At 41.5% G+C, this 27,087-nt stretch overlaps 1 protein-coding gene across 2 annotated transcripts in view; it reads left to right on the forward strand.

Annotated features, from left to right (window-relative positions):
* ARHGEF28 (Rho guanine nucleotide exchange factor 28) overlaps positions 1–27,087 on the forward strand; it is a 263,498-nt gene that overhangs the window by 18,319 nt on the left and 218,092 nt on the right. For both annotated transcript variants that reach the window (XM_036310652.1, XM_036310651.1), the window contains exon 2: positions 24,973–25,016. In XM_036310652.1, the coding sequence (XP_036166545.1) occupies positions 24,984–25,016 (33 nt within the window). In that variant the 5' untranslated portion in view covers positions 24,973–24,983. The remainder of the gene's footprint in view (positions 1–24,972; positions 25,017–27,087) is intronic.

Below are 27,087 nucleotides of genomic sequence, written 5' to 3' on the forward strand. Positions count from 1 at the left end.
TTTCATTTAATTCCTCAACTGTTCTCATTATTCCTTGATGAATGCTTATGCTTTTCCTCACTGATGTGGATCACCCCCTTTCTGGTGCATCACAAGAATTTACTTTGATTTGGGGGGGACATTTGCTGTGAACTCACATCCAGAGATGTTTCTGGTTGGCATCCACTTCCTGAGATAATGGCAGGTTCTCTGCTTCCATGAATGATGCTTTGGAAAATATGTCCAGTGTCCAGGAAATTCATTTTCCTTGAAACAGTGAATCTTCTCTCAGGGGTGCCTCTGCGCTGAGATTGGGAGAGTTTTCATTGTGAACCTCTGTGATGACGGAGCTGTTTGCATGGCACCCAGTGCACCAAGAGTTCCTGTTCAGCGCTTGGGAGATATGCCATTTCCAGGAACTATTAGCAATAATATTTGCTCCTAGCAGACAGAGGCTGAAGATAATACTTCACATGTGAAAAAGCCAGCAAGTGAGCGAAACTTATTAATGCTTCCTAGAATTAAATGAAACATGAATGCAGCTTCTCATTAAGTGAGATGGTGGACTGAATGTTCCGTAAACAAGTTAAATTCTAGATGTCACAGGAGGTTCCCCTTGCACACAAGCCTGTCTCGCGTCCTTCAGAGTCAGGTGGCTGCGGCAATGCCTTTTCTGGGCTGGCCCTGGAGATGTCATGGCCCTTCGCCCCGGAGAATGGAGGGCGGTGAGGGGAAGGGTGAGTGCACGGGACTGTGTCTCCTCCACTTTTCTTTAAGAGTATCCCTCAGCCTTTCCCCCATCTCTCAGCCCCTTGCCCCCTGCAAACAGAAGCCTCACCTCCTCATCCTAGGAGCGGCCCTTGGGATGAGTTTTCTAGGCTAGTCATTCTTTTGGGGAGAGTCTCATTCCAACCTGGCAGTGGCATCCTTCACGAAAATAACATCGAGAGCAGCAGTGTATCTCTGATGTCGTCATAATGACATCACAGTGCACGCGTGTGCCAGGCTCTCGCTCAGCGCTTTGTGTGTTACTCATTTATCCTTGTAACCATCTGATGAAATAGCATTATTATGATCTTCATTTTATAGGTGAAGAAACAGGCTTAGACTAAGCGACTTGCCTTGAGTGAGAAGCTTGTAAGTTGCTAAGCTGGGTTGACTGACACCCATATCTGAATGTAAATCCCGGGCCTTTAACCACTATATGGTCCTGCCTCCTAAATATCATGTCTGTGGCTTTATTTCTATTTGATATGTTTTTTGGTGGTGGTGGGGTTGGGCAGAGAGGATGGGGGTGAGAGCCAGGAACACCTGATCCAGAATAGAAAGAACTGAGGGGTGTTTGGATGAGGTTTTAGAACCAGGATGGTTTGTTGGTAGAGCAAGGAGGAGCCAGACTCACATTCTGAGACTGCAAGAGTTTTCATTAGGGACCTCTGTGATGAAGGAGCTGTAGCCATAAGGTAGTTCAGCTCTCGTGTTTTATCGATCAGGAAACTGGACCTCAGAGACTTGAAATTACTTGCAGAGGGCGTGCTTCTAATGAATAAAATAAAGCAAGAACCACATACTTGAACCTGCTCTTCTGATTCCAAGTGAATTTTATTTAGTTACACTGCTTTAGTGCTACCTTTTAGAAGTTTGTAACCTCCCCTTAGGTGTTATTTCTGTTACGTGTTCCTATTTGTTACTAGTAGGAAAAGTGCCTGGAAAATATAAGAAGGGAACATGTGCTTGCTTGAGGAATAAAAGCAGGGTGATGGAGAAGCTTGCATCGTCAAGGGTCTCAGGCTCTGCCAGCCAAAGTCCATGGCCAGGGCTCAAACCAAACCCCAGGCTGTGGCTGCAGCTCCAGTTCTGGCTCCGGCTCCAGCTCAGGCCCCCAAAGGTGCCCAGGCCCCCACGAAGGCTCCAGAGAGGAGGCCTCTGCCTGCCGATGTGAGGACAGAAGGGCTGGTGTGTCCCCCGGGCTGCTGTCTGCATGGGGCTGGGGTCCTCCTGTGCTATTTGTACAAATACACAGAGACAGGATTTGTCAATAAACAAATGAACAAACAAAAAGACCACAGTGTGAGTTGAAATCAGATGTTTCAACCATTCCCAGGCCCAGCTTCCTATACTCCTTTGTCACTGAGCGGCTTGCTCTCAAGCCTGTAGGAACAGGGAACTTGCTGTACTCATATTGGTTCCTTCGACATCCAGCACAGAACAGGTGCTTGTGAAAGGTTTACAGAAATGAACTAAGGATACACGTTTTGGTGCACAAAGAGGTTTGAGAACCTCCAGTGCACGCTTCTCTTCTGTTACACTAACTATTCTCAAGTTTTAGGGAGTGGGGAGCGGGTTTAAAAAAGTATGATCTTTTCTCTCAAGAAGCTAATTGCCTAGTTGAAGAGAGAACACTAGCAGAAGGGGAAAGTTAGAATTGAGTAAAAATCATATGAATTGGAAGTGGGTTCGGAGTTCAGTGGGAATGGAGTAATCGGAGGTGCAATGGAGCAGGTAAAATGAATTGGGTTTTAGTATTTACTCATTATCTACCATTTAGGTAGACAGAGGGGGCAGAAGAGCCAGTATAGGAGTGGGACTGAGTGTGGACCATAAGAGGGACAGTGTGCAAATGTGGGGGAGCAGAAGGAAATAGGATTAGCAGGGTAGGGTGGAGCCCTAATAAAGACGGTCGTAAACCAAACAATTCAAAAGAGGCATAATAAGCCATAAAGAGCCTGTAGGTTCGTGAGTGACATGAGAAAAGTGGTTGAACTGGAAATTCAAAGGTGGTGTCAGAAATCTCTCTGAGAAGGTCACTCATAAGAACACAAATACTGGGTAATAATACTACTTTACATATCTGGTATCCTTTAACGTTTCCACAAATCTCATTGCATCCCTACATGTCCAGGGGTGGGCAATGATTATTGTCCCCATTTTCCAGACAGGAAAACGGAGCTTCAAAGTAGGTGAGTGACCTGAGAGTCACACAGTTAGGAGACAGCAGATGAAGGAGCCCAGATCTCCTCACTTTTGGCCTGCTGGTTTTTCAGTGGTGTGTCCAGGTGCAAGGGATATGTCTTCCAGAAACTTAGACCGTAATTAGGGGAACCGTTTCTTGAAAAGGAAAGGATGGTGGCAGTGTGTAGCTGATGTGTACCAGGTGCTCCATGTACACTTGGTTCTATCACCTTAACAGTCTTGTAGCCACATTTTACAGGTGAGGAAATCCAGGTTCGGAGAGGTTAAGTAACTTGCCTGTGTTTGTCCATCTTGTTGGCTGCGATTGGGAGCCCTCATCAGGTGTGCATACCCCTTTACTGCTTTGGTTCTTTCCATATCTTGACACTTGGGTACGTTGCAGCTGCTTCTGTGTCCTGCTTTGCTCAGGAATGCAATAGGGCTGATTTTTCAGGTGCTTATTTATATACAAATTATTTTGCAATAAGTTTAACGAAAGCAGGTGTCTTGGCTTAATATTATGCTGTATTTTATGAAGGTGAGTGTGTATATTAAGAGTAAATATTAAGAATGTCAAAAAAGCTAATTAGGAAAAATGTAGAATTTTGATCTCTTTTTATACTTGTACTCCTTCTAAGCCCTCCTTTAACCTTCAGGATAGAGACTCAAGCCAAGTGAGTGGAACTCTGCTTATGTCTCTAGGTCCCCTTGTTGTCTTGCACACAGCTCTAGAGGAGGAACTTCACATCCTGCACATAGTTTGACACGTTCTCTGTCTTCAGTGCTTGTGCCGGAATGAGTCTCTCTGTCCTTCCCTTTAGTCTCGTTAATTTGTATTCATACCTTCAAGACTCCGCATGCCCAGCTCCTGGACGGGTGTGGTGTTCCTGCCCTGTGCCTACTTTGAGGAAGACGGCATAGGGTGAAGGTGTATATGCAGTATTCAGGGTGGGGAGCTGTGTGGGGGCATACTGAATAGACCACTCGGTAGAATGGTTGGTTTGTAAAGGGAAGTTGTATGAAATAAGTGGGAGTGTCTCGGCCCTAGTTCTTGAGTGCCAATAACAGAAGTAGACTTTGATGCCTAAATATGACCCTAACCGCACCAAGTCATTAATTGCTTAAGAATGGACCCCTGCATAAGCACCCTAGCCGTGTGCCCACCCTGACTGCACTGGGACAGGGAGAGGGATGATGAATTCCCATTGGCTTCTGTAAGGTAGTGGGATTGCACTTCCTATGAAAGGGGCAAGGGCTGGGGAGGGTGGAGTTTGTGTGTGTGGGGGGAAGCTGGTTCCCCAGAGGAGGAGATCCAGGTACAAAAGGGAAAAAAAGGAGGGACGCCAGAATCTACAAATGGCTGCTCCAGAGGAGAGAGGAAATGTATGAGGCACCGAGAGAGGCTCTCGCAGAGCAGACTTGAAGGGCAGAAACGTGGCCTTTCCTCTCTAGTCAGTGGGGAGCCACTGAGGAGTTTAGAGTAGGTACAGGGGACAGCACCCCAGAACAGTGTTTTAACAAGTTGAATCTTTTGGTCATGGGCACCCTGGACTGGAGAGAGCTGGGGCTGAAAGTAGAGAGACCAGTTGGGAGATTAGTGTCAGTGTGCAGTAAACACAGAACTGAAAATCCGGAATTTACATGAGTCATTCCGGATTAAACTCTCTGACCTTGGGCAAGTCAGACTTTCCTTGCCTCAGGTGTCCACAGCCGGGTGGTTACATTGGCTTAGTTGGGAACAGGGTGGGGATGAACTCATGAAGCTCTTTGGTCCGGATTCAGGTTGATCATGGGATCATTTTTAGCTTGTAGCTTATTCCCATTCTTTGTGTCTGATAGTTTTCTAGGCACCATTCACTTTTCTTTTTCTGAAATGAAAAGTTGAGGTGTGTGAAAACCTTATGCTCACAGTAATCAGAGCACATCCTTGCTTTTTGTCGGAGAGAGATGTCACCTCCAGATTGTGTGTGCCTCTGGTCTTTGGCACGCTCGGAGCCAGGAATGGGACAAAGTGAAAGGCTGTTTGAATACTGATGTAAAATCACAGTGGGCAGGGAAAACCATCTATTTGGATTATGAACAGAATCTATACAGTGGCCCATTCACTTCATGTTAATTGTGACCATTTGAGTGGAGTTGGACAGCATTTAGAATGAAGGGAAAAGGCCTTCCACAAAGCTCTTTTCATAAATAGCTCTTGATTCTGTGGCTCTTCGACAAAAGTCTGTATCTTCCCCTGGAGTCTTGTCATGCTTCTAGCAACAACTAGGAGTTTGGCCTCACTGTAGTTCACAGGTCAACACATTTAATCCCCAAGTGGAGCTTTACCAGAGCTACTGTTTTTCATTGGTTTTTAATGATTTTTTTAAAACATGTTCAGTGTTGCATTTTTATCTTGAGAGATCGTTTCTAGATATCCTCACGATGGAATTGTACTTTACAATGAGCCTTCACACATGATCTCATTTTGTTTCTTTGGGCCCATATGGGATAACTTCTGCTATCATAGTCTAATTTTCAGTGGGGTTTGTCAGAAAGAGATTGCTCTGTCTGGACCTCAAAAACTCACAAATAGAGTTTCATTGTCCCTTTATTTGAGTAGCTCATAGTGTTTTATACACATTAATTCATTAATCCTCACAAAAGCCCTGTGTGTAGGCAGTGGAAAATATTTTTTCCCTGCTGCAGTATTTACACACCGAGAAACCAAGTCATAAGGCAAAGGCGGGGCAGGGCCTGTGGATGGGAGCCAGGGGTAACTTGGCTGCCCAGTCCTTAGTCTAGTCCTCTCCCTTGACCATTAGAAAACTCAAACTCATTTTCCTTTGGAAAATAATTATGATTTCCAAGGAAAATAGCCCTGTGGACCAAATTCTACCTGGAGAACAGAAATGAAAGAGGGGAGAGTTTGGGGCGGTTTTATCATCAAATTGTTGATGTGGTTTCATTTTCTTGTGTTGTTGCCATGCATTTGACTGTAGCCAGAACCCACACATTCAACATGGTAGCACGTGTTGTATCTAAAACCACATCTTAGACGTACCCAGCTCATTTCTTTGTTGATGATGTTAGAGTAAGGTGGCCTCTGTTGTTCCAGCCTAGGCTGTGCCGTAGGAGGCAGGAACGTCTTATGCTTTCATTTCTTATAGTTCCACTTCCTCAAGAGCAGGGAACCATCTCTACTCTTCTTTCCTTTAGCCTTTCATCTTCCCACTAGTGCTTTGAGAAGAGTAAATCAGTAAAAGGAGTGGGCAGAAAAAAACCATAGACTTGGTATCTCAGTGCCTACATGACAGTTCTTCCTGTGTGGGCATCTGCAACGTATTGTGTCCAAAACCAAAATCCTGGTTTTCTTTCCCAAATCTGCACTCCCTACACCACCCCCCATCTCTGTAATGGCAATGCCATCCTTAGCTCAGGCTTCAAACTTGGGAGACATCCTCTTTCTCTCACATCCTATGTCCAACTTGTCAGGAAATCCTTTTGGCTCTACCTTAAGAATTTGTCCAGAACCCAGTAACTGCTCACAGCCTCTCTTGCTACCACCTGTTCTGCCCACCATCATCTCTTGCCTGGAATATTGCAGTGGCTCCAAACAAGCCCCCTGCGCTGCCCTTGGTCCCCTCTCAGTCAGCCTGAAGGATAGTAGTTGGAATGATACTATGAATATACACCGAGTGGCCATATTATTATGACCACCCCATCAGTACAATGATTAGTTATGTAAATAATAATAATAATAATAATAAAACCTTGAGAGTATTTGCTTAGAAAGTTTTCAGTATTCAGTATTTTTGGAAGTGTCAATGAAGTACTGATGGGGTGGTCATACTCTGTCTGGTCATAATAATCTGGCCACTCAGTGTATATGTCAGATCATGTTATTCCTTAGCTTGGAGCCCTCAAATGAACCCTTGTCATACTGAGAAGAGAAACCAAGGCCACATGGTGACCTAGCAGGCATTATATGATCGGCCCCCCCCCCCCCCCCGCCTTTCTTCTCTGTCCTCATCTTTTATTTCTCTCCTTTTCACTCATTCTGTGTCCTTTCCGCTCCTCGATCACACTCACAAATGTTCTCGCCTTGCTTCAGGACTTTCACTCTCTGCTTCTGCCGCCTGAGACTCAGCCCAGACATCAGCCTGACTCTCCTGAATCTTTTGTCTTTGCTCAGATGTTACAATGAGATCTTCCCTGACTACTGTACTTAGAATTGGACTCCACCTCTTACTTCTGCCACTATTACCTCCTTTGTTTCATTTTCTAAATAAGACATATCACTTTTAAATATACTATAAAATTTTCTCTTTCGTTGTCTAAAGAAATTGTACTCTTAGTTTCAGAGGGACTGCGATTTTGGTTTCTTTTATTTAATTATACAGATACTCCTCCATTTACAATGGGATTATATCCCAATAAACCCATAATTGGGTGGAAATACCGTGCCGGGGTCCAACCCCAGCAGGTCCAGGGATCCCCAAAGGTGTGGATGGAGTCGGCGAAGAAGGAATGACACAGAGACAGCGTTCAGTTGATCAGCAGCCTAGCCAGGATCTCTAGCCAGGATCTCCAGCCAAGTTCTGGTCTGGATCTCCAGCGAAGTTCTGCTTAGGATCTCCAGCCAGGTTCTGTGTCCATCTTCTCTTGCTAGGTTCTCCAGGTTCTCCAGCCAGGTTCTGTAGCCATGTTCCCTCGCTAGGTTCTCCAGCCAGGTTCTGCCCAGGTTCTCCAGCCAGGTTCAGTCACCAGGTTCTAGTCAGGTTCTCTTGCCAATTTCTGTAGTCAGGCTCAGCCCAGGATCTTTTGCCATGTTCTCTCCAGCGAAGTTCTTCTGTCTCTAGGCTCTGTGTAGGTTCTGTCTTCTAAGTTCTGTGTGTAGGTTCTGTGTTCTAAGTTCTGTCTTGTTACATCTGTATTTATACCAGTTGATTCCAATCCTATCAATCTCTATTCCAAAGGTTAGGGCGTTTCTTATCTCCATTCCAGGGAGTAAAGATTATGTAGCTTAAGCATGATTGTTCATAGTTAAAGTGATTAATTACCCACCTGGCACTTAGTTAAGAGGTTTTATTCCCTCCCTAACTTCAGGGGAAAATCCCTACCTGGGGAAACAACCTTTCTCAGAGACCTTGGTTAAAACACATAGTGCTAAGAAGGTGAGCAAACATATTAAGAACAGTATGCCATATATGCCAGGTCCCTTGAAACAGCAAGCATGGACCGGCTCCCGGTAATACCGTAAGTCAAAAATACATTTAATACACCTAACCTGCTGAATATCATAGCTTAGTCCAGCCTACCTTAATTTTGTGCCCAGAACACATGCACTAGCCTACAGTTGGGCAAAATCATCTTGCTGCCACTGTCCAGCATCACAAGAGAGTATCATATTGCATATCCCTAGCCCAGGAAAAGGTCAAAATTCAAAATTAGAAGTATGGTTTATGCTAAATGTGTATACCTTTGCACCATTGTTAGGTTAAAAAATTGTTAAAAAGTCGAATGGACCATAATAAGTCGGGGACCATATGTATCTCCTTAGCATATAATATCCTGGTGCCCAGTAGGTGCTCAAATATTGTTGAATGAATATGTAGTGTTTTCAAAACAGTCACTTTTGCCCCTCCCCCTCAGTCATAGTTGAAAAAAATATACTGATTAGACTTAGTTTCTTAATTAAATTTTGGGGTGTATGGAGCACAGCAAAGGATGCAAGAGAAATTATTTCACTGGGGAGATAAGATAACCACATGAAACAATGGGCAAAAAGTGTTAGATTATAGAATAAATAAAAGATGTAGGACAGGTCATTGGGACCATGGCGGGAGGGAGGGTCTTATAATTTGATACCGAGTGTCAGTACTACTTTAGGTGTTGTGCCTACTGAATTCCATTTGGTCCTCACAACAGATATTGTGAGACAAATGAGGCAGCCCAAGGTCATAGTATAAGGAGGTGTTTGAGCCAAGATTCACAGATTATCTCTATATTTTCTTTCTTTGCTACTTAACCTGTCCAATGAAGTTTGAAGCACTATACGTTTTATCTTCAGAGGTTCCATTTTGTCAAGTTGGCCTGGTCTTTTGAGATAGTATCCTGATCCTTTCTTATGTTTTCAGTTATTTTTTTAATATCTTTACTTAAACATACTTGTATGACAGAATGTTTGGTGAGTCTATTATTTGAAGTTCTGAGGGTCTAATTTTGCTGTGTGTACTGTTTTCTCTCGATGAGTAGTTTTGTTGAGTGTTTTTTAATTTTGACTTGTGAGCCCATGATCAATGAGACTGAAATTGGGAGGCTTGCAATACTGAGTTAACCCCAAAAGCATCATTACAAGTCTGGGACTATTTTGTGTATTAATTTTTCAGTTGAAGATTTCTAGGGAACATTCCACCCCCTCTCCCCCATTAAAGGCTTAGGTCGAGATAAAAACTCCCTTGTCTTTTCCTAGTGGTTATATTTTTCTATTATTTGACTAGCCCTTTGGGATATTGCCTTATACAGGAATTTTTGTGCTAATTCCTGACCACACATGGATCCTTGACTCTGTTTCTTGCCCTCAGTGGCCATTAAACCAAATTTTCTGGACTGAGCTCAGAAAAATTCTTCAGGGCAAAGATTCTCAATAGATCACTGCTATGTCTTTTGATGAGTCTTAATTTTATGACTCTTGGAAAGCTCCCTTATTCTCTTGGGAGAGTTCAACTATACATTTAAAGTAATTCTTAAATTACTTAATAGTCTAGCTAATACTTTGAGCAATAGGATCCTCAAGTTGCTTAATCCAACATATAGACAGAAAGGAAGTTCATTTAAAAAATTTAAGTTAAATTGTCCTTGTCAGCACATCCTACAAGTGTACCCTGCCTATTCCCAATGGATAGTGCCTTTCCTATGTTCTCTGCTAGTACTCAGAGTTTCTCTTTACTCCAATGTTTGTTATGTGGTATTGACTGTTTAATGGGCTGTTCAATAAAATACTGATATAATTGAGTTTTCTAGGCACAGTTCACACCTGGGAAGTATGGGAAGTATTGGCATTTTATTATGCTCTTATCTAAAATGAGGATTTTCTCACAAACATTTAATCTAAATTTATAGGCCACACACCTAGACAGGTCTGTAATTTATTCATGCACACACACACACATTTGTTTGCACCCACAGGGAATTTCGTATTTTCTGTAATTTGGCTAATAGACCTGCTTGCCCCAAACTGTGTGTCCTCCTGTCTTCCTGTGTTCCCATCAGTTAGTGTGTTGAATCAAGGCATGGTCTGTGGCTAGCGAAGACTGAGACTTTACACCCATCATTACCCATTATCACTTCAACCTGGATTACTGGTATACCACTCATGTTAGTTAATCTTGCCCAGTAGAGAATAGGAATGTAAAGAGGTAGGAGACAAGAGAGGTAAAAGTGTGTTATGCATTTGTGTGTGCATGTAGGGTGTGAGGTTGAGATGAGCTAAAGTTAGTCCTGTTGATAACTCCTTATGTGATAAGTATTGATTAAGCACCAACCATGTTTTTGGCATTGTCTAAGTCTGTTCGGGCTGCTATCACAAAACACCACAGACTGGGTGGCTTATAAACAACAGAAATTTACTTTTCATTGTTCTGGAGGCTGTAAGCCCAAGATTAGGGTGCCAGCCCTCCTCCGGGTTGCAACCTTGCATCCTCACATGGTGGAAGGAGCCAGGGAGCTCTGGGGGGTGTTTTTTATAAAGACACTAATGCTGTTCATGGCAAGTCTACCCTAATGACCAAAGCACCTCCCAAAGGCCGTACCTCCAAATGCCATCAGCTTGAGGGTTAGCATTTAACATATGAACTTCGGAGGGTGGACACAAACACTCAGAGCATAGCAGGCATGCATACACCTGCCTATTCGGTTGCTGCTAATGCTAGTTTTTCAGATGGCATTTCTTTTCCAGAGCAGGTAGAGAGCAGTACAGTTTATAGCATGTGAAGATTGGCCTTGATTTGGCATTTATGACTTAGGTTCTGCAAAGTGCAGCATTTAGTTCCTAGTTCCTTTGTTAATGGTGCATTTTTCAAATGGTTGAGCTAAGTTTTGCTTTAGAAAATACTGTTATACAAGAGTCATAGAAAACATGATCCAAGGAGGGGACTTTTTGTTTTCCTGAGGACTTGAGTAAATACTGCAAAGATGGAAAAGACCCAAGTCCTACCTGCCTCACAACAGGCATTGCATTTTTTGGAGCACATCCAATTTTAAGAGTCACCCACTTGTCCAAGTTCAGATTGTCTAGAAAGACAGAGCCTTATTCTTTGGTTTCTCTTGTTGAGGAATATCAACAAGGAGCTTACACACCATAAAATGAAACCATTCACTCCAATGGAATCTGTGCAGATTTAGATATTAAAATATTTTTATAATATTTTTGAAATGTTGCATTAAGACTAGTATCCTATTTTAATTTTTTTATTGAAAATGAATAGTAATATATATTGTGAAGTATCAGTTTGGTTATCAAATTCTAACTTAATTAAAATATTTAGGAGTTCTAATGATATAAGAAAATTTATATGCTAATGTCCTGGGGGAATTACACCAAAGACAGTATTTTGTAGTTACTTGGTATGACTTTCTGGAATGTAGAAACTATCCTGTGAGGAGTCCCCTTTCTGGAGGGGACTTTTCGAGTCCAGCTAGCTTTTCTTTTTCTTTCTTTCTTTCTTTTTTATTTATTTATTTATTTATTTATTTATTTATTTATTTTTATTGTTTCAATGTTTTCTTTTTTTTTTTTTTTAGTAAATCTTTATTGTTCAGATTATTACATTTGTTCCTCTTTTTTCCCCCCCCATAGCTACCCTCCACCCAGTTCCCACCCCACCCTCTGCCCTTACCCCCCCCACTGTCCTCATCCCTAGGTGCACAATTTTTGTCCAGTCTCTTCCCGCATCTCCCACACCCCTTTCCCCACCAAGAATAGTGAGTCCATTCCTTTTCTATATCCCTGATTCTATTATAATCACCAGTTCATTCTGTTCATCAGATTATTTATTCACTTGATTCTTAGATTCACTTGTTGATAGATGCATATTTGTTGTTCATAATTAGTATCTTTACCTTTTTCTTCTTCTTCCTCTTCTTAAAGGATACCTTTCAGCATTTCATATAATACTGGTTTGGTGGTGATGAACTCCTTTAGCTTTTCCTTATCTGTGAAGCTCTTTATCTGACCTTCAATTCTGAATGATAGCTTTGCTGGATAAAGTAATCTTGGTTGTAGGTTATTGGCATTCATCACTTTGAATATTTCTTGCCACTCCCTTCTGGCCTGCAAAGTTTCTGTTGAGAAATCAGCTGACAGTCGTATGGATATTCCCTTGTAGGTAACTGAGTTTCTTTCTCTTGCTGCTTTTAAGATTCTCTCTTTGTCTTTTGCTCTTGGCATTTTAATTATGATGTGTCTTGGTGTGGTCCTCTTTGGATTCCTTTTGTTTGGGGTTCTCTGCGCTTCCTGGACTTGTAGGTCTATTTCTTTCACCAGGTAGGGGAAGTTTTCTGTCATTATTTCTTCAAATAGGTTTTCAATATCTTGGTCTCTCTCATCTTCTGGCACCCCTATAATTCGGATGTTGGTACGCTTGAAGCTGTCCCAGAGGCTCCTTACACTATCTTCGTATTTTCGGATTCTTTTTTCATTTTGCTTTTCTGGTTGGGTGTTTTTTGCTTCTTCACATTTCAAATCTTTGCCTTGATTCTTGCGCTCCTCTGGTCTGCTGTTGGGAGTCTGTATAATATTCGTTATTTCAGTCCGTGTATGCTTAATTTCTAGTTGGTTCTTTATCACAACATCGAGGGTCTCATTAGATTTCTTGAGGATCTTAATAACTTTATTGGCGGCTTCTAGACAGTTCTTGAGAGACCTTAAAAGTGTGGTTCTGAACTCAATATCCTCCATTGACAGTTTTGTCCTGTTTCTTTGTCTCCGCATTTTTTATGCTTTCTTGGTGCACCCCCTAGTGGTCTTTGTGCGCAGTCTTGTTGTAGTTAAGCCTTGGTTGTTGTAGTTAATACTGGGGGGATTTGACCTCCAGGCCAACTGGCTGTGAGAATCAGCTGTGTCTGCAGTGGGAAAACTTCTGTCCTCTAGGGAGGTGCTAATCTAGCCTTTGCCTGAGGCTATCTGGCAAATGGCTCTGCGCAGGGCTTGGGTGGGGCGGGTCGCACGGGATCAACAGAGCGGGTGGAGGGAGAAGTTATGGCTGCTCTCAGTCCCGTCCCCAGAGGCTCTGCCTCTCAGAGTCCCAGCAACCGCTGCAAACCTCGGAGAGAAAGCTGCCCTCGAGTTCCGACCGATGCCAGACAGTCCCGCTTCTCCCGTTTGAGTCTGGGTCCCTAGAGACTCACCTGGAACTGGAGCTCAGAATCTGAGACTCCCTCCCAATTGAAAACGACAACCGCGCCCTCAGCTACCAGCCCGCTCCGCGCATACCTCCACACCTTTGTATTTTCCGCACTGCGCCTCCTCTGAGTCTCATATGCTGTTCTCTTTCCTTCTAGTTGAAGAATTTCCCCTCAGCCAGTCTTCCTGTGGTTCTGGGCGATGTCCGTTCCGTCTTTTAGTTGTATTTGTGAAGTGGTTGTTCGAGGCAGCTAACTCCGGTGTTTACCTATGCCACCATCTTGGTTTTCTCCCCTAGCTTTTCTTTTTAATGAAAAGACACACTTAAGCCATCAGAAGCAAAATTAAGTCTGCCCAAACTTAAAGAAGGACATGGGACAGTTCTTCAGTGTTCAGGACTATATCCATTATAGTGCACTGAGCATTCCTGGGTGCTAAGCACCAAGGGTCTGTGCTCCCCAGCATCTGACACCTCATTTCTGTCTCCATCCTTGTGAGCATACTCAAGTTCCTTGAAAACAGACAAAAGCCCTTTATTTTTTTTAAGAAATATTATTCGCTTTGTTTATTTTTTGACATTCAACATTATTTTATATTAGTTTCAGCATAGTGGTTAGACAACTATGTAATTTACAAAGTGATTCCCCCAATCATTCAGGTGCCCAACTGCACCATAGATAGTTATGGCAATATTATTGGCTATATTCTCTGTGCCAGCGCTCAATTTGTATTTCTTAATCCCTTCACCCCTTTCAATCAGACTCCCAAACCCACTCCCATCGGGCAACTATTAGTTTGTTCTCTGCATCTATGAGTCTCTTTCTGTTTTGTTTGTTTATTTTTAATATTTTTTAAATCCTCATCTGAGGATATGTTTTTATTGATTTTTCTAGAGAGAGAGGTAGGGGGAGAGAGAAATATCGAGCAATTGCTTCCTGCACACACCCTGACCGAACCTGCAACCTAGGTATGTGCTCTGACAGAATCAAACCCAAAACCTTTTGGGTATGGGACGGCACTCCAACAAACTGGGCGACCCAGCCAGGGCTGTTTTGTTTATTTTGTTCTTTAGATTCCACATATAAGTGAAATCATATGGTATGTGTCTTTCTCTGTCTGACTTATTTTACTTAGCATAATACCCTCTAGGTCCATCCATGCTGTTGCAAATGGTAATACTTTCTTAAAAAACAAAACAAAACACCCATCCCCTTTATTTTTCTCTCCTCTGCACTTAAAATGCTAACCAGTAACTTCCTAATTTCCAAAGACCATGCCCCTTCTGAGTCCTTATTTATGTGTTTCACATCTATATGCCCTTTCTTTTTAAATAGAGTGATAAATATTTGAAGGGAGATACTTAAACTTTAAAAGCAAACACAAAAACCAGTACTAAGCATATAGAAAGTTCAGAGTGAATGTGCTGAACTACATTAAACATTTAGAGACTAGTCATATTTCTAAGGTTAAAACATTTTTTCTAAGCTTTGCTTTAAGGTCATATTTCTAAATATTAAAGCATCAACTCTAGAATTTCTCTAGGTTTTACACATTAGTATTTAGTAGAGTAATCTGGCTATTCTACTTAAAGAATGTCTTAATTTTGATGAGGGGGAGAGTACTTTTCTTTCCTACAAAGACTGTATGAAGCCTAGTTGGGTGTGGGCACAGGGCAGCGGGTGGCCCATAGCCACAGCTGTTGCCTGAAATACAGATGGAAGCATGAAGGAGGTGGTGCTGTCTGCTCTGGTTAGATTTGTCACCTTCTGAGGACCCCTCTCTGGCTAGCAACGCTTCCAGGTATCTGGATCATTTTCCTCATACCTGTTCTGCCAGCTACTCTCTCTGCCTCCACCTTCTTCTCTCTCCGTGTGTCTGTTCAGCAGTCTTCGGGTCAGTCTCAGGAAAAGGCAACCTTAGGTAAGTTACGGCCTCACTCGAAACCCTTCAGTGCTTCGCATTGTCTTTAGGAGGAGTTTTTCAACCCGGAAAATGTGATTTTTCTTTTGGATCTCAAAACCTTAAATTAAGCCCCAAAGAAAATGAGTCTTGTGATTTAGCAGTTACTTTGTTTTCACTCATAAATGGTATTTCCTACCTTTTCTCCCTGGGGTAGGAAAAATTCATATTTCTTCCCTAGGGTGGTTCTGAATTTCTTGATATTTTAAAATTTTAAATTCCCTTCTAGGGATAAAACCTTGCTACCAGACAGAATAATTAAAACATGCCACAATCTGGGAAAGAAATTCTAAAAATGTTATAAGCAATGATAATATCATTGGAAAAATGGAGAGAGAGAGAAGAGATTAAGAGAGAGAAACCATCTATCATCTATGGTAGCCACTACAAAAAAGAGAAAATTGTTTAGGAGACATTAATTCTAGCATGCATGATATTTGTAGTTGACAATATTGAGATAATTATAGATTCACATTTAGTTATAAGAAATAATGCTGAAATACTTTGTATTCTTTGCCAGTTTCCCCAGTGGTAACCTTTTATAAAACTATAGTATACTACCTCAATCAGTGTTGACATTGATACAATGCACCCATCTTATTCAGGTTTCCCAGTTCTACCTACATTCATTAGTACGTATGACTAATTTTCAATACAATTTTGTCACCTGTGTATCCACCACCACTGTCAAGATACTGAACAGTTCTAAAATCACAAGGACCCCTCATGTTGCCCATTTTCTCCTCCCCCTCCCAATACTCTTTTTGAAAAAAAATCCTCACCTGAGACATGCTTAGAGAGAAGAAGAGAGAGAGAGACAGAGAAACAAAGGAGGAGGGAGGGAGGGAGGGAGGGAGGGAGAGAGAGAGAGAGAGAGAGAGAGAGAGAGAGAGAGAGAGAGAGAGAGAGACATTGTGATTAGTTGCCTTCTATACGTGCCCTGACTAGGAATGGAACCCCCAACCTAGGCCTGACCCGGAATCGAACTGGTAACCTTTTGGTGCACGGGATGACGTTCAACTAACTGAGCCACTCCGGTTGGGCCCAATATTCTTTTTAACCCTTAGCAACTACTAATCTACAATTTTTTAAAAATATTGTATAAATGGGGTCTGTGATCTTTTGGAATTGGCTTTTATCACTCAGCATAATTTTCTGAAGATTGAGCCATGTCACGTGTACCAAGTTTGCTCTATTTATCACCAAGCAGCGTGCATTGCTGTGCTATGCATGTGTGTATAGATGTACTCGTGCACAGCATTTAACCATTCCCCTGTTGAAGGACAGCTGGGCTGATTCTAGTTTTTCACTACTATATATAAGGCTGCTATGGACAATGATGTACAGGTATTTGTGTAAACATAAAACGTTATTTCTCTGGGGTGGGGGGTACCCACTAGTGGCATTGCTGGTGGCAGTTGCATGTTTAGTTAAGAAACTGCCAGACTCTTTTCCAGCCTGGCTGTATCAGTTTGCATCCCCATCAGCAACATGAGTGATTGCTTCCGCACATCCTCTCCCGCAATTGGCAGCGCCATTGTTTTTTATTTTAGCCGTTTGAATGGTATGTATTGATAGTTCCTTGTGGTTTCAGTTTGCATTTCCCTAATGGCTAATGATGCTGAACATCTTCCCATGGGCTTGCTATCTGTATATCCTCTTCAGTGAAATGTCTGCTCATGTCTTTTGCCCATTTTTCTAATTGGATTGTTTGAGAGTTATTTATGTATAGTAAATACTAGTTATTTGTTAGATATTTTCCCCCGGTCTGTAGCATTCTTTTCATCCCCCTCTCATGGGCTTTCACAGAGCAAGCTTTAAACTTTGATGTCTAGCATGATTAAAAAAAGTAGTTCTTGGCCTTTTGCTTGTTCAGTGGTCCATTGAGAATCTGATGAAAGCTATAAAACTCTTGTCAGAAAAATGCACACGCGCATAAAACTTCGCATCTAATTTCATGGAGTTCAGGGACTGTTTAAAGTGATGGACCATATGTTATCAACTCATGGTTTAATCACTGTTGCATTAACTTAGAGCAATGCGACTCCAGGGAGAGTTGCTCGTATCAAAGTTAAAAGCGGGAAACCCCGTAGCTTACAAAATCAGAGCAATTTCAGAGCCAGACTTTACCGAGAACTTAACTGAAATGCCCCTTTCCCAGCAATCCATTGCTTGACTACTCTGGGAAATAGTGCCGGATTACTCCTTTAATTTTGTAGCTTGACCAGGTACACCGTAAAAAAAAAAAAAAAAAAAAAAAAAAAAAAAATATATATATATATATATATATATATATATATATATATATATATATATATATTCTTGTATTGAATTCAGACTTTTAGGTATTAACAATGAATGCACGTGTGGGCTTTCAACTGCCAGTTCAGTTTTAGCAGCATGACTCTCTTTGTATGACTTACTATTTTTCTTGCCCTATCTCCTTGATAAAAATGAATGGAAAAGAAATGAGATTCTGGTAAAGAAACAGGGGTCTGATAAATTTTGATATCATTATTTGTGCCCGGGCAGAGAATTGTCAGTATCATTGAACTTGATTTGTTTCCCCCATGAATGAAATGCATAAAGGAAAAGCACACAGTAGGAAAAGCTGAAAGATAATTTTGTTGAAAATTCTAACTGAAGGGTAACATGTACATTTGACCCTTGAAAAGCATGGGTTTGAATTACGTGGATCTACTTATATGTGGATTTTTTCCAACAAATACTATAAATGTATTTTCTCTTCCTTATTATTTTCTGAATAACGTTTTGTTTAGTTTACTTTATTGTAAGAATACAGCCTATAATACAGGTATAACATATAAGATATGTGTTAATTGACTGCTATTGGTAAGGCTTCTGGTCAACAGTAGGCTTTTAGTGAAGTTTTTGGGGAGTCAAAATTTATGCATGGATTTTCAACTGTGCGGGGGTCAGTGCTGTTATCCCCATGGTGTTTGAGGGTCAACTGCCATTAGAAATGTTATTGCCAGATCTCTGGCAAAGGACCCTGGCCCCCTATAAGTCTGTGGCCCACTTTTGTCGCAGGTTTACTGTGTGTGTTTTAGGATGGATTACGTATAAAAGTAGGAGGTCGATGACCTTTGCTTCCTCTGGCTACCAAACCTGTTACTCCAAACTATCAGACTCCTTAGCGTTTCCTAAAAATAGTATGGGTGTGTGGTTTTCTTCATGGTTAGCTCTTAATTCCCATCATGTAACTCATTTACCACTTCATGCTTGCCCGACACTATCATGTTCTGCCAGGTATTATTACTCCCTACAACCTTTAGCTTTTCATAGATATTCCGTTATCCCACCCAGACTGGGAGGTCCCCAACGCCAGGGGCAGTGTTTCAAACACCGTCCTTCCCAGGTCAGCTGCACGGCGTGCTGCGCACAGAGTGATAGTGAACTGACTTTTGGACACACAGGACTTTAGAGATCTGTTGCTACTGAGGAAATTGGTGCTTTGATAGGTTGTATCTTGCGAGAGTGGGTGAGATTTGTATTGGCTACAAATGGATTAATTGCATAAATGAGGTTATAAAAGGGGATGTGCAATTGACTTAGAAAAAGCTTCTTAAGGGCTTAATCACGTTGTATGCAAATAAATTCTGGGAAAAAGCGAGTGTGACAGCTCCGGCGGAACATTTTGTTCGAAGTTAGCTCACGCTCCTCTTTGTACTTTAGAAGCATTCTCTACTTTAGGCTGCACCAATGCAGACTGCCTGGCTCCCCTTCTTCCTCCCTACCACTCCCATTAGTTTGAATTAATGAGATCCTATTGAATAGCTCCTGTTGTTTCCTTTCTAATCTTTAGACATCTCCCCACACTCTGAGGTCACCAAATAATGCTTCTTAGACCTGCATAACTCAGGTAGGTAGCTCTAGTCTGAGGCAGGCCCGTTGATACAGTTGTGTATTCAACAGCAGGTTTACTTCGAAAATGCTCTCTTCTTACCCATTTCCATTGTGTTAGTTTTGAAGGTTTTTACTTAGACTTGGCCTTACCTCCCGGTTGTTTAACTGTTCCTTCCTTCTTCTCCAGCTAGGATAACAGTGGTGAAATACAGTTATAATTCTATACTCCCAGGTTCGTATAAGGAGCTGTGGGTCAGCATCTTCTCTAACTGTAGAGGTTTCCAGCTGAGGCGTTAATATAGTTGCCCCCATGATAATTTCTCTGCTCTTTGCATCTTCAAACTGTAGTGGGGATATTCAGCTCTATAAAACCAAATAAAACTCTGTAGAGCTTTACACTATTGTATTTATCTGGCCCCGTGCTCTTCAGTATTCCTGATGCCTCGAGTGTCCTCTGGGCTGTCAGGGTGAGGCTGAGCAGGTTCATTGAGTGGGTAGGTTCATTGTAGACCTGCGTGGCCCCAATTTCTGCTGAATCATTTTAATCAATCTAATGTTTAGCAGGGGTCCTCAAACTACGGCCCGCAGTCCACATGCGGCCCGCCGAAAACATTTACCTGGCCCGCCGGGTGTTTTTGCCGCCGCTGTGTGCATAGGAATTTGTTTATAGTTTTTTTTTTTAAACTATAGTCTGGCCCTCTAACGGTCTGAGGGACAGTGAACTGGCCCCCTGTTTAAAAAGTTTGAGGACCCCTGGTAGAGGCTCTGAGTGATATTATTTGAAATAGACTCAAATGCTTTCTAAAACCATCCCTTTGTGTATGTTTCATGTACAATAATAATAAATATGTAATAATTACAGCTAGTGTTAATTGAATGCATATGATAGGCACTGTGTGTGTGTGTTTTTTTAAGACTCTATCAAATCTTTTAATCCTCCCAACAATCAGATTAGGTAGGTACTGTTACTAGTTCTAAATTGGCCTAGGGAGGTGAAATAACAGGCCCAAAGTCACATAGAACCGGGCAGAGCTGGTGTTCAAATGCAGCCTGTTCCCGAGCCTGTACTGTCAGGCATTTGCTTCCTTCTAAATGAAATTATTATCTTTAAGCCTTTTTCTCATTATTTTTCTTTTTCACTTGTTAATGGGTCTCTGAAACAATCTCACTGATCCAGTAGTTTCATGATTTGAGAAGTTCTCCAGTACTCAACAGTACTTTTTTCAACTCCATTTAACCGTATTTTATGCTTTAAAAAATATTTCTAATTTTATTTTAAATTGATTTATATTTTATTTACAACATTTGAAAACCACCCGAAGGTCAAAACAAGTAACTACAAAGACATCTGTTGATGTACAAGAAGAAATGGCTGGGAGAATAAGATGCTAGCATTAAGGGTGGGTGGAATGGGTGGGTAGAGAATGAATGGGGGAGGCAGTTGCTTGTTATCTTGTAAATGATCAATTTATTTCTTTAAAAATTTATGTTTAGGTAACTTTTGCTTCTCAGCTTAACTTCCTACACTTTTCTCTCAGGGCTGTTGTGTGAATCTCTGAGATGAAATTTGTAAAATACTTAGCATGGTGCCTGACATATCATTATCCTTTCTAATGTAGTTACTAATAGTCTTGATAAATATTCTTTGAGCATTACCTGTTAATAGGTTTTGTAAAATACAAAAAAGCCAATGATTATTTTGTGTTCACAGACAAAATATAAGTCATGGGCTTTATATTGAATTAATCTTAGAATACTTCATTTAGATGCAAAATCCAGAATTTCATAAAGTCAAGAACTGATTTTTTCTGTATAAGTTGAATGTTATATTTTCTTTCCTCATTAACTTAACATATTTTTACCTATTGAAAATTGTCTTTTTTTCTTTTGAGTTAATTAACAATCAAAGATATTGGAATATTTATTCCTCATAATGTCTAAAACATTGTATCTTGATGTTCTTTTCATAAGACCTTTCCCCCCTTTTGTGAGCAAACTTGAAAATTAAGTTTGGTCCCCAAACCATCCCCTGGCATCTGCCAGCAAAACTGGAACTATTTTGGCTTTTATCTCCGTAAGACACATTTTCAAAAATGCAGTACAATTAAAGGGAAAAAAAGTACTTGAATCTGAAATTTTAAAATTACAGGTGGAGAACTCAAGCATTAGAAAGTAAAATGAAGTGGAGAGCATGGCATTTATACAGGGAAAAGCTACTGTGTGAAGAATTCTGACAGTTGTAACTTGCCTCGCAAATACAACTTGCTTAATTATTAAAGGTGATGTGAAAGGAGGCCCAGAGTGGGTTAGCCGTGCGGCCTGCAGGCGAGCACAGAGCCTGCTGCTCTTTACTGTAACAGAGCAATTGATTTTAGGAAAATCCAAGTGAAGATATATCTTTCAGCTTGAAGTTTATTTTATCAAGTGTATAATTTGTTCCAAATTATTTTTCTCCACGACTCAACTAGGAAGTTTTGACAGGAGTTTCACTCTTCAGAATATGTCTTCACATTCTCCTCAAAAGTGGTTTCTTTTTGATGTACTTTATTATCAGACAAAATCTAACAAATATCACATGTTGAGTTGTGAGAAACATGTGTACTTTCATATAGTAAATACGTGTATGGTAAGCCTCCCACACAGCTTAACTTGTTATAATATACTTCTTAAAAATTTTAAGTCTTCAAAGATTTGCTCACAAAGGAATGCATGTTAGTTTGTTGCTTTATTATTGTCTGTATATTATTTCAGTCTTTTTATAGTCAGTGCATTTTTAAAATTTTACTCCTTTTTAAAACCATTTTAATTTTTTAAAATACCTTATTGATTTTTAGAGAGAGAGAAAGGGAGGAGAGAGAGAGAAACATCAGCGTGCAAACGTAACATTGATCAGATGCCTCCTGCACATCCCCAGCCAGGGATCAAGCGAACAACCTGGGCATGTGTCCTGATTGGGAATCTAACCAACAGCCTTTTGGTGCATGGGTGATGCCCAACCAACTGAGCCACACTGGCCAGGGCTAGAATGCATTTCTTATGCTATCAAGTAGAAATGTTCAGTGTTCTTATAAGTTTATCAAGTTGAGTGAAAGGTGAAGAATTGGAATTATGTATGGTGTGACTCTAAACGTAAGTGAAAATATTGTTAATCTCTTGAGGCCTAGTGTATATTTACGGTAAAGGGTCATGGTATGTGGTAGCAGGTATACATTCATATTATAAGTGCCTTCTTTATAATTTTTAATTTTGGGGAGATCTACTTAGATCTACTTAGATTAGTCATCATTTTTATTTTATAGTGATAAACAATTCATATTAGAAATGAGAGTCTCAGTTTTGTCATATTCTTGTTAGTATTGTATTTAATTTGAAGTTTCTTTCTTGAACTTCCTAAGCCATTCATCCAATATGTGAGGTTAGTTTCATTAAAAATCGATGATTATCATCCATAATCCCGTTTAAGTGGGTATGCACAGGGTACAGCATGTTGAAAATGAGGGCCAAGGAAGGGTTCCATTGTCAACCCCTTGGGCTTATGGGACCCTCGGTCTTCTCTCGGGATGACTCGTGAAATGTAACTTGTGACCTAGGAGGATGCCAGTATTAAGTTAAAGGATCTTATAAAAAATAATACAGGACTTTTTATATTTTCCTCCTGGCCAAGTTTGTTCTCTGGGAATTGCTATACCAAATGTCACAATTTGGATTTCTGTGTGCCTGCCTTCTTAAGAGAAGGCCCCGAAGTACCGTAGCTGGGCTGTGGCCCAGGAACCAGAGCCAGGCTTGGCCTAGTGAACAGAACCCTGTCCCACTTCTGTTCTCTGTGGGGCGGAGGCGAGAGGGTGGTGGTGAGTCTCCCTGTCTGCCCCATTCAGAATTCTCCTGCAGCCCACGCTTCACCTTCTCCCAATCTTTAGGTCTCTTTTGTTCAGCTGTGAGCTCCTTGAGGGCTGGGTCTTATAGTAGTGTTCAATGAACCCTCCTCCCCTACTTTTTAAAAAAACATGTTTTTATTGATTTCAGAGAGGAAAGGCAAGGAAGGGAGAGATAGAAACATCAATGATGAGAAAGAATCATTGATTGGCTATCTCCTGCACACTCCCTACTGGGGTCAAACCTGCAATCTGGGCATGTGCCCTGACTGGGAATCAAACCGTGACCTCCTGGTTCATAGATTGATGCTCAATCACTGAACAACACTGGTTGGATTCCCTTATTTTTTAAGTGATCTATAATTGACACACAACATCTTATTAGTTTCAGGTGTACAATATGATAATTTGATATTTGTATATATTGCAAAGTGTTCACCACAATAAGGCTAGTTAACATTTGTCAGAATAGATAGTGACAGAATTTTTCTTTGTAATGAGAACTTTTACAATCTATTTTCTTAGCAACTTTTGAATATGCAATACAGTATTATTAACTACTAGAGGCCTGGTGCACGAAATTCGTGCATGGGGCAGGTGTTGTCCCTTAGCTCAGCCTACGCCCTCTTGCAAGCTGGGACCCCTCGGGTAGGGTCCCGAGGCCTGCTGGCGATCAGGGTCTATCAGGGCTTTCCTTCCCCCAGCTGCCAGCAGTTGGCCCCACCCCTGCCGCTGCCGCTGCCACTGCTTACCATCTGTGTGGTGCTGTCCCTCTGCAGGCGACAGACAGGTGTGGGGTGCGATCGCTTGGCTGGTCTGGGCCTCCCTCTGCAGGGTGATTGCTGGCTGGCTCCACACATCCGCCACAGCATTGCTGGCTGGTGGCCTGGCTTCCCTCTGTGGGGCAATTGATTGCTGGGTCTCTAGATTGATAGCCCCGCAGAAGGCGGCCCCGCCCACCTGCTGCAGTGCTGCCAGTCAGGTAGCCTGGACCTCCCTCTTTGGGGTGATCAATTGCGCAGCAGAGGGAGGTCTCACCCACCCGCCGCAGCGCCATTGGCTGGGTAGCCTGGGCCTCCCTCTTTGAGGCCATCAATTGCAGGGCTCCGTGATTGATTGCTGTGCAGAGGGTGGCCTGGGCCTCCCTTTGCGGGGCGATTGTGGGGCGATGTCGGCCCCCCTGACCAATCTCATCACACCCGCCTTGGCTGGCCTGGCGTTAGTGTGTGTCATAGCGTGGTCAGCCAGTAGGTCGTCCAGATGGTGGTTCTGCTGTTCGGTTGTTCGGTTGATTTGCATATTATGCCTTTATTATTATAGATAGTCTCTATGCTGTACATCGCATCCCCATAACTTATTTTTTAACTGGAAGTTTGTACCTATTTGACTCCCTTCAATTAACCCCGTTTGAATGATGCTGGCTCCTTTTTTCCTAAGCTGGAAGCTGGTTTCTGGGTGTGGGTGTCAAGGGGCAGGCACACCCAAAGGCAAATGAGATGCATGCAGCTGGGGAAGAGGTGGGTTTGCATGACAGCGGCCTGCATTCCCCCAGACTGAAATGTCTGGCCCTCTCTAAGATCTGCCTTGTTCCACCAAAAGTGGATTCTGATCTCAGAGAAGCCTGTCATCCAAGCGATTAATTAAGGTGAAACTTTCAACCTGCTTATTTTGACCTTTCTTGTCTCTCTGAAATATAATTTCCATTTTGGGAGCAGTCAGTGGGATAATGTCGGGGTGATGGATTTCCTTATGTGTGGATATTAATACAAAATAAGAAAGGGGTTCTGTTTTATACAGGTAGCATCTTATTTCTGTATTTTTATAATTTTGTCTCTGCAATTTTCCTATCTAATGAGTTACTCCTCCTTTGACAATATTGATACCTGAAGGTCAGGACACAATTCTGTTGGTTGGTTATATGATGACTCCAGTAATAAATGCTCTTTTTATTGTTTGCAGATGCAGAAGCCATGGAGTTGAGCTGCAGCGAAGTACCTCTTTACGTAAGTTCCTAAGCATTGGGCTTCAGGTTGAAGTGGCCCTTTCTTAGACTTGAAACCCATGTGACTGAAGTGGGGAGAAAGGCTTTGCTCATTATTGAGCTGAGGCTTTTGAAAAACAACACACAGTGCTACTGTCTCGTTTATTTGCATGAAGCCTTTTAAAACTAGTTGGCGCCTCGTTTCCAAGTCTGGGTTTTAATTGTATTTCCCCAAGTAACTTTTTAAAAACTGTATTAGCTCTGGACTAAAAATACTCAGTTCATCCATATAGATGATTTTTGAATATGTTGTTTTATGATAACGTCCTGATAATAGCCAAGAACGTGTTCTGTGTGTGTCCTTTTGGGGGAAATGTTCAGTGATAATTGTGTCAGTTAAAAGCATGAAATAGAAATTCAAAGGAAAGTGCTGGGCTACATACATAGATTACGTGGGAGATCGGGTGACAGAGTTGCCCAATGAGATTCCCGGTCAAGGTGCCTTCTGGGTTGAGGGAGGATTCTGTTGTTGAGAACAGATACTGGGTATAACAGGGAAGCGATGTGATTGTCTCATCTTACAAAATGGCAGATGGGTTCCTCTTCCCATCTTCCTTTTTCAGACAAAACCTTTTTTCTTGGAGCCCATGTTGATGGGGGTGTGAGTATGGATATGTGTAGGAGGGCTGCTTTTTCAGGTGGCCTTTGAGTTATCCTCTCATGGCATACAGCAAGAGTACAGGATCTAGCATAAAAGATCTGACCTCATTTCAGATTAATCCTTAATAGAACAATATCAAGGAATTGGAACAAGTTTAATCAGAATCCTCAGTCAATTAAAATATATTAATCCACTTCCTCTTAACACATTACTACCCAAGTAACCCTCTCTCTCATCCCCTCCCCACTCTTCTTACCTGCATCCCACTGTGTTCTCTGAAGAAACACTAAATGATCAAGTAAATGGATGCAAAATAATACCCCCCTCTCCTGGGTTACCCAGTAGTCTATAGTACTCTCTTTAGGTTGTGATTTGCAGGTCATAAAATGTGTCTATAGACAGGCTTGGATCAGCCATAATTAAAGATTAAAAAAAGACTGCTCCAATGCTAAATTGTAAAGTATCCCAAGTTTTATTCAATTATTTATTTTGTACTTACTTCCTCCTCAGTTGTATTCATTCCACCCTGCTTCCCTGCCTCAAACCAAATAAACAAATCCACAAACCTAATCCTGGTAGAAAACCTTGTGGTTGGTCAACATACTGGTGTTGCTATATTGAACTTAGACCTACTGGCTATGCCCAGACTAGGGAAGAGTCAGTTAACATTGCCTAAAGGAGAGAAGAGAGTTAAACAGACCAAACAAACATTTTTTTCCTGTCATATAATATATACTAATTAGAATAAAATGAAAATACCAAAGTGTTAAGAAAATAAGTCACTCATAATCTTACCCCCTATAAATAGTGTTATGTTAAAACATTAATACACTTTATTGCCCTAGCTGGTTTGGCTCAGTGGATAGAGCATTGGCCTATGGACTGTAGGGTCCCAGGTTCAATTCTGATCAAGGGCACATGCCTGGGTTGTGGGCTTGATCCCCAGGAATGATATAGGCAGTGAGTAAACTGGCTTATAGCTAACTAGTGGCCTGGTGCACGGATTCGTGCACATTGAAAGGAAATTAATTAGACATACTTTAATATCATTATTCGCCCTTTCTCTATAATAGAAGTGTCAACCAAATTCATGATCAACAATGACAGATCAAAACATGTGCATGCGATTGATGCCAGCAAAAGCTTTATATGTATTGCCCATACGCAAGTCAACGTTTATTTTTAAATTGCCAGTGTGTGTCATATGTACTGGCCGGTCGGTTGGTTGGACGGTAGGATGGACAGTTTGGATGGTCACTTAGCCTTTTAAATATATAGAGGATTACTATATATCTAAAATGCTGGCACAACATGAATTAATTGCTTTCAAAATCCCTTCACCATGGTTTGTTATTAAAAGGCAAAGTTTACTGTGTGCATGTGAGTGCATACCAGTGCCTGACTGTCCACAGCCTGTGTAGACCCAGGTTTC

This window comes from Myotis myotis, unplaced genomic scaffold, assembly GCF_014108235.1.
Source record: "Myotis myotis isolate mMyoMyo1 unplaced genomic scaffold, mMyoMyo1.p scaffold_m19_p_5, whole genome shotgun sequence".
Lineage (NCBI taxonomy): Eukaryota > Metazoa > Chordata > Mammalia > Chiroptera > Vespertilionidae > Myotis > Myotis myotis.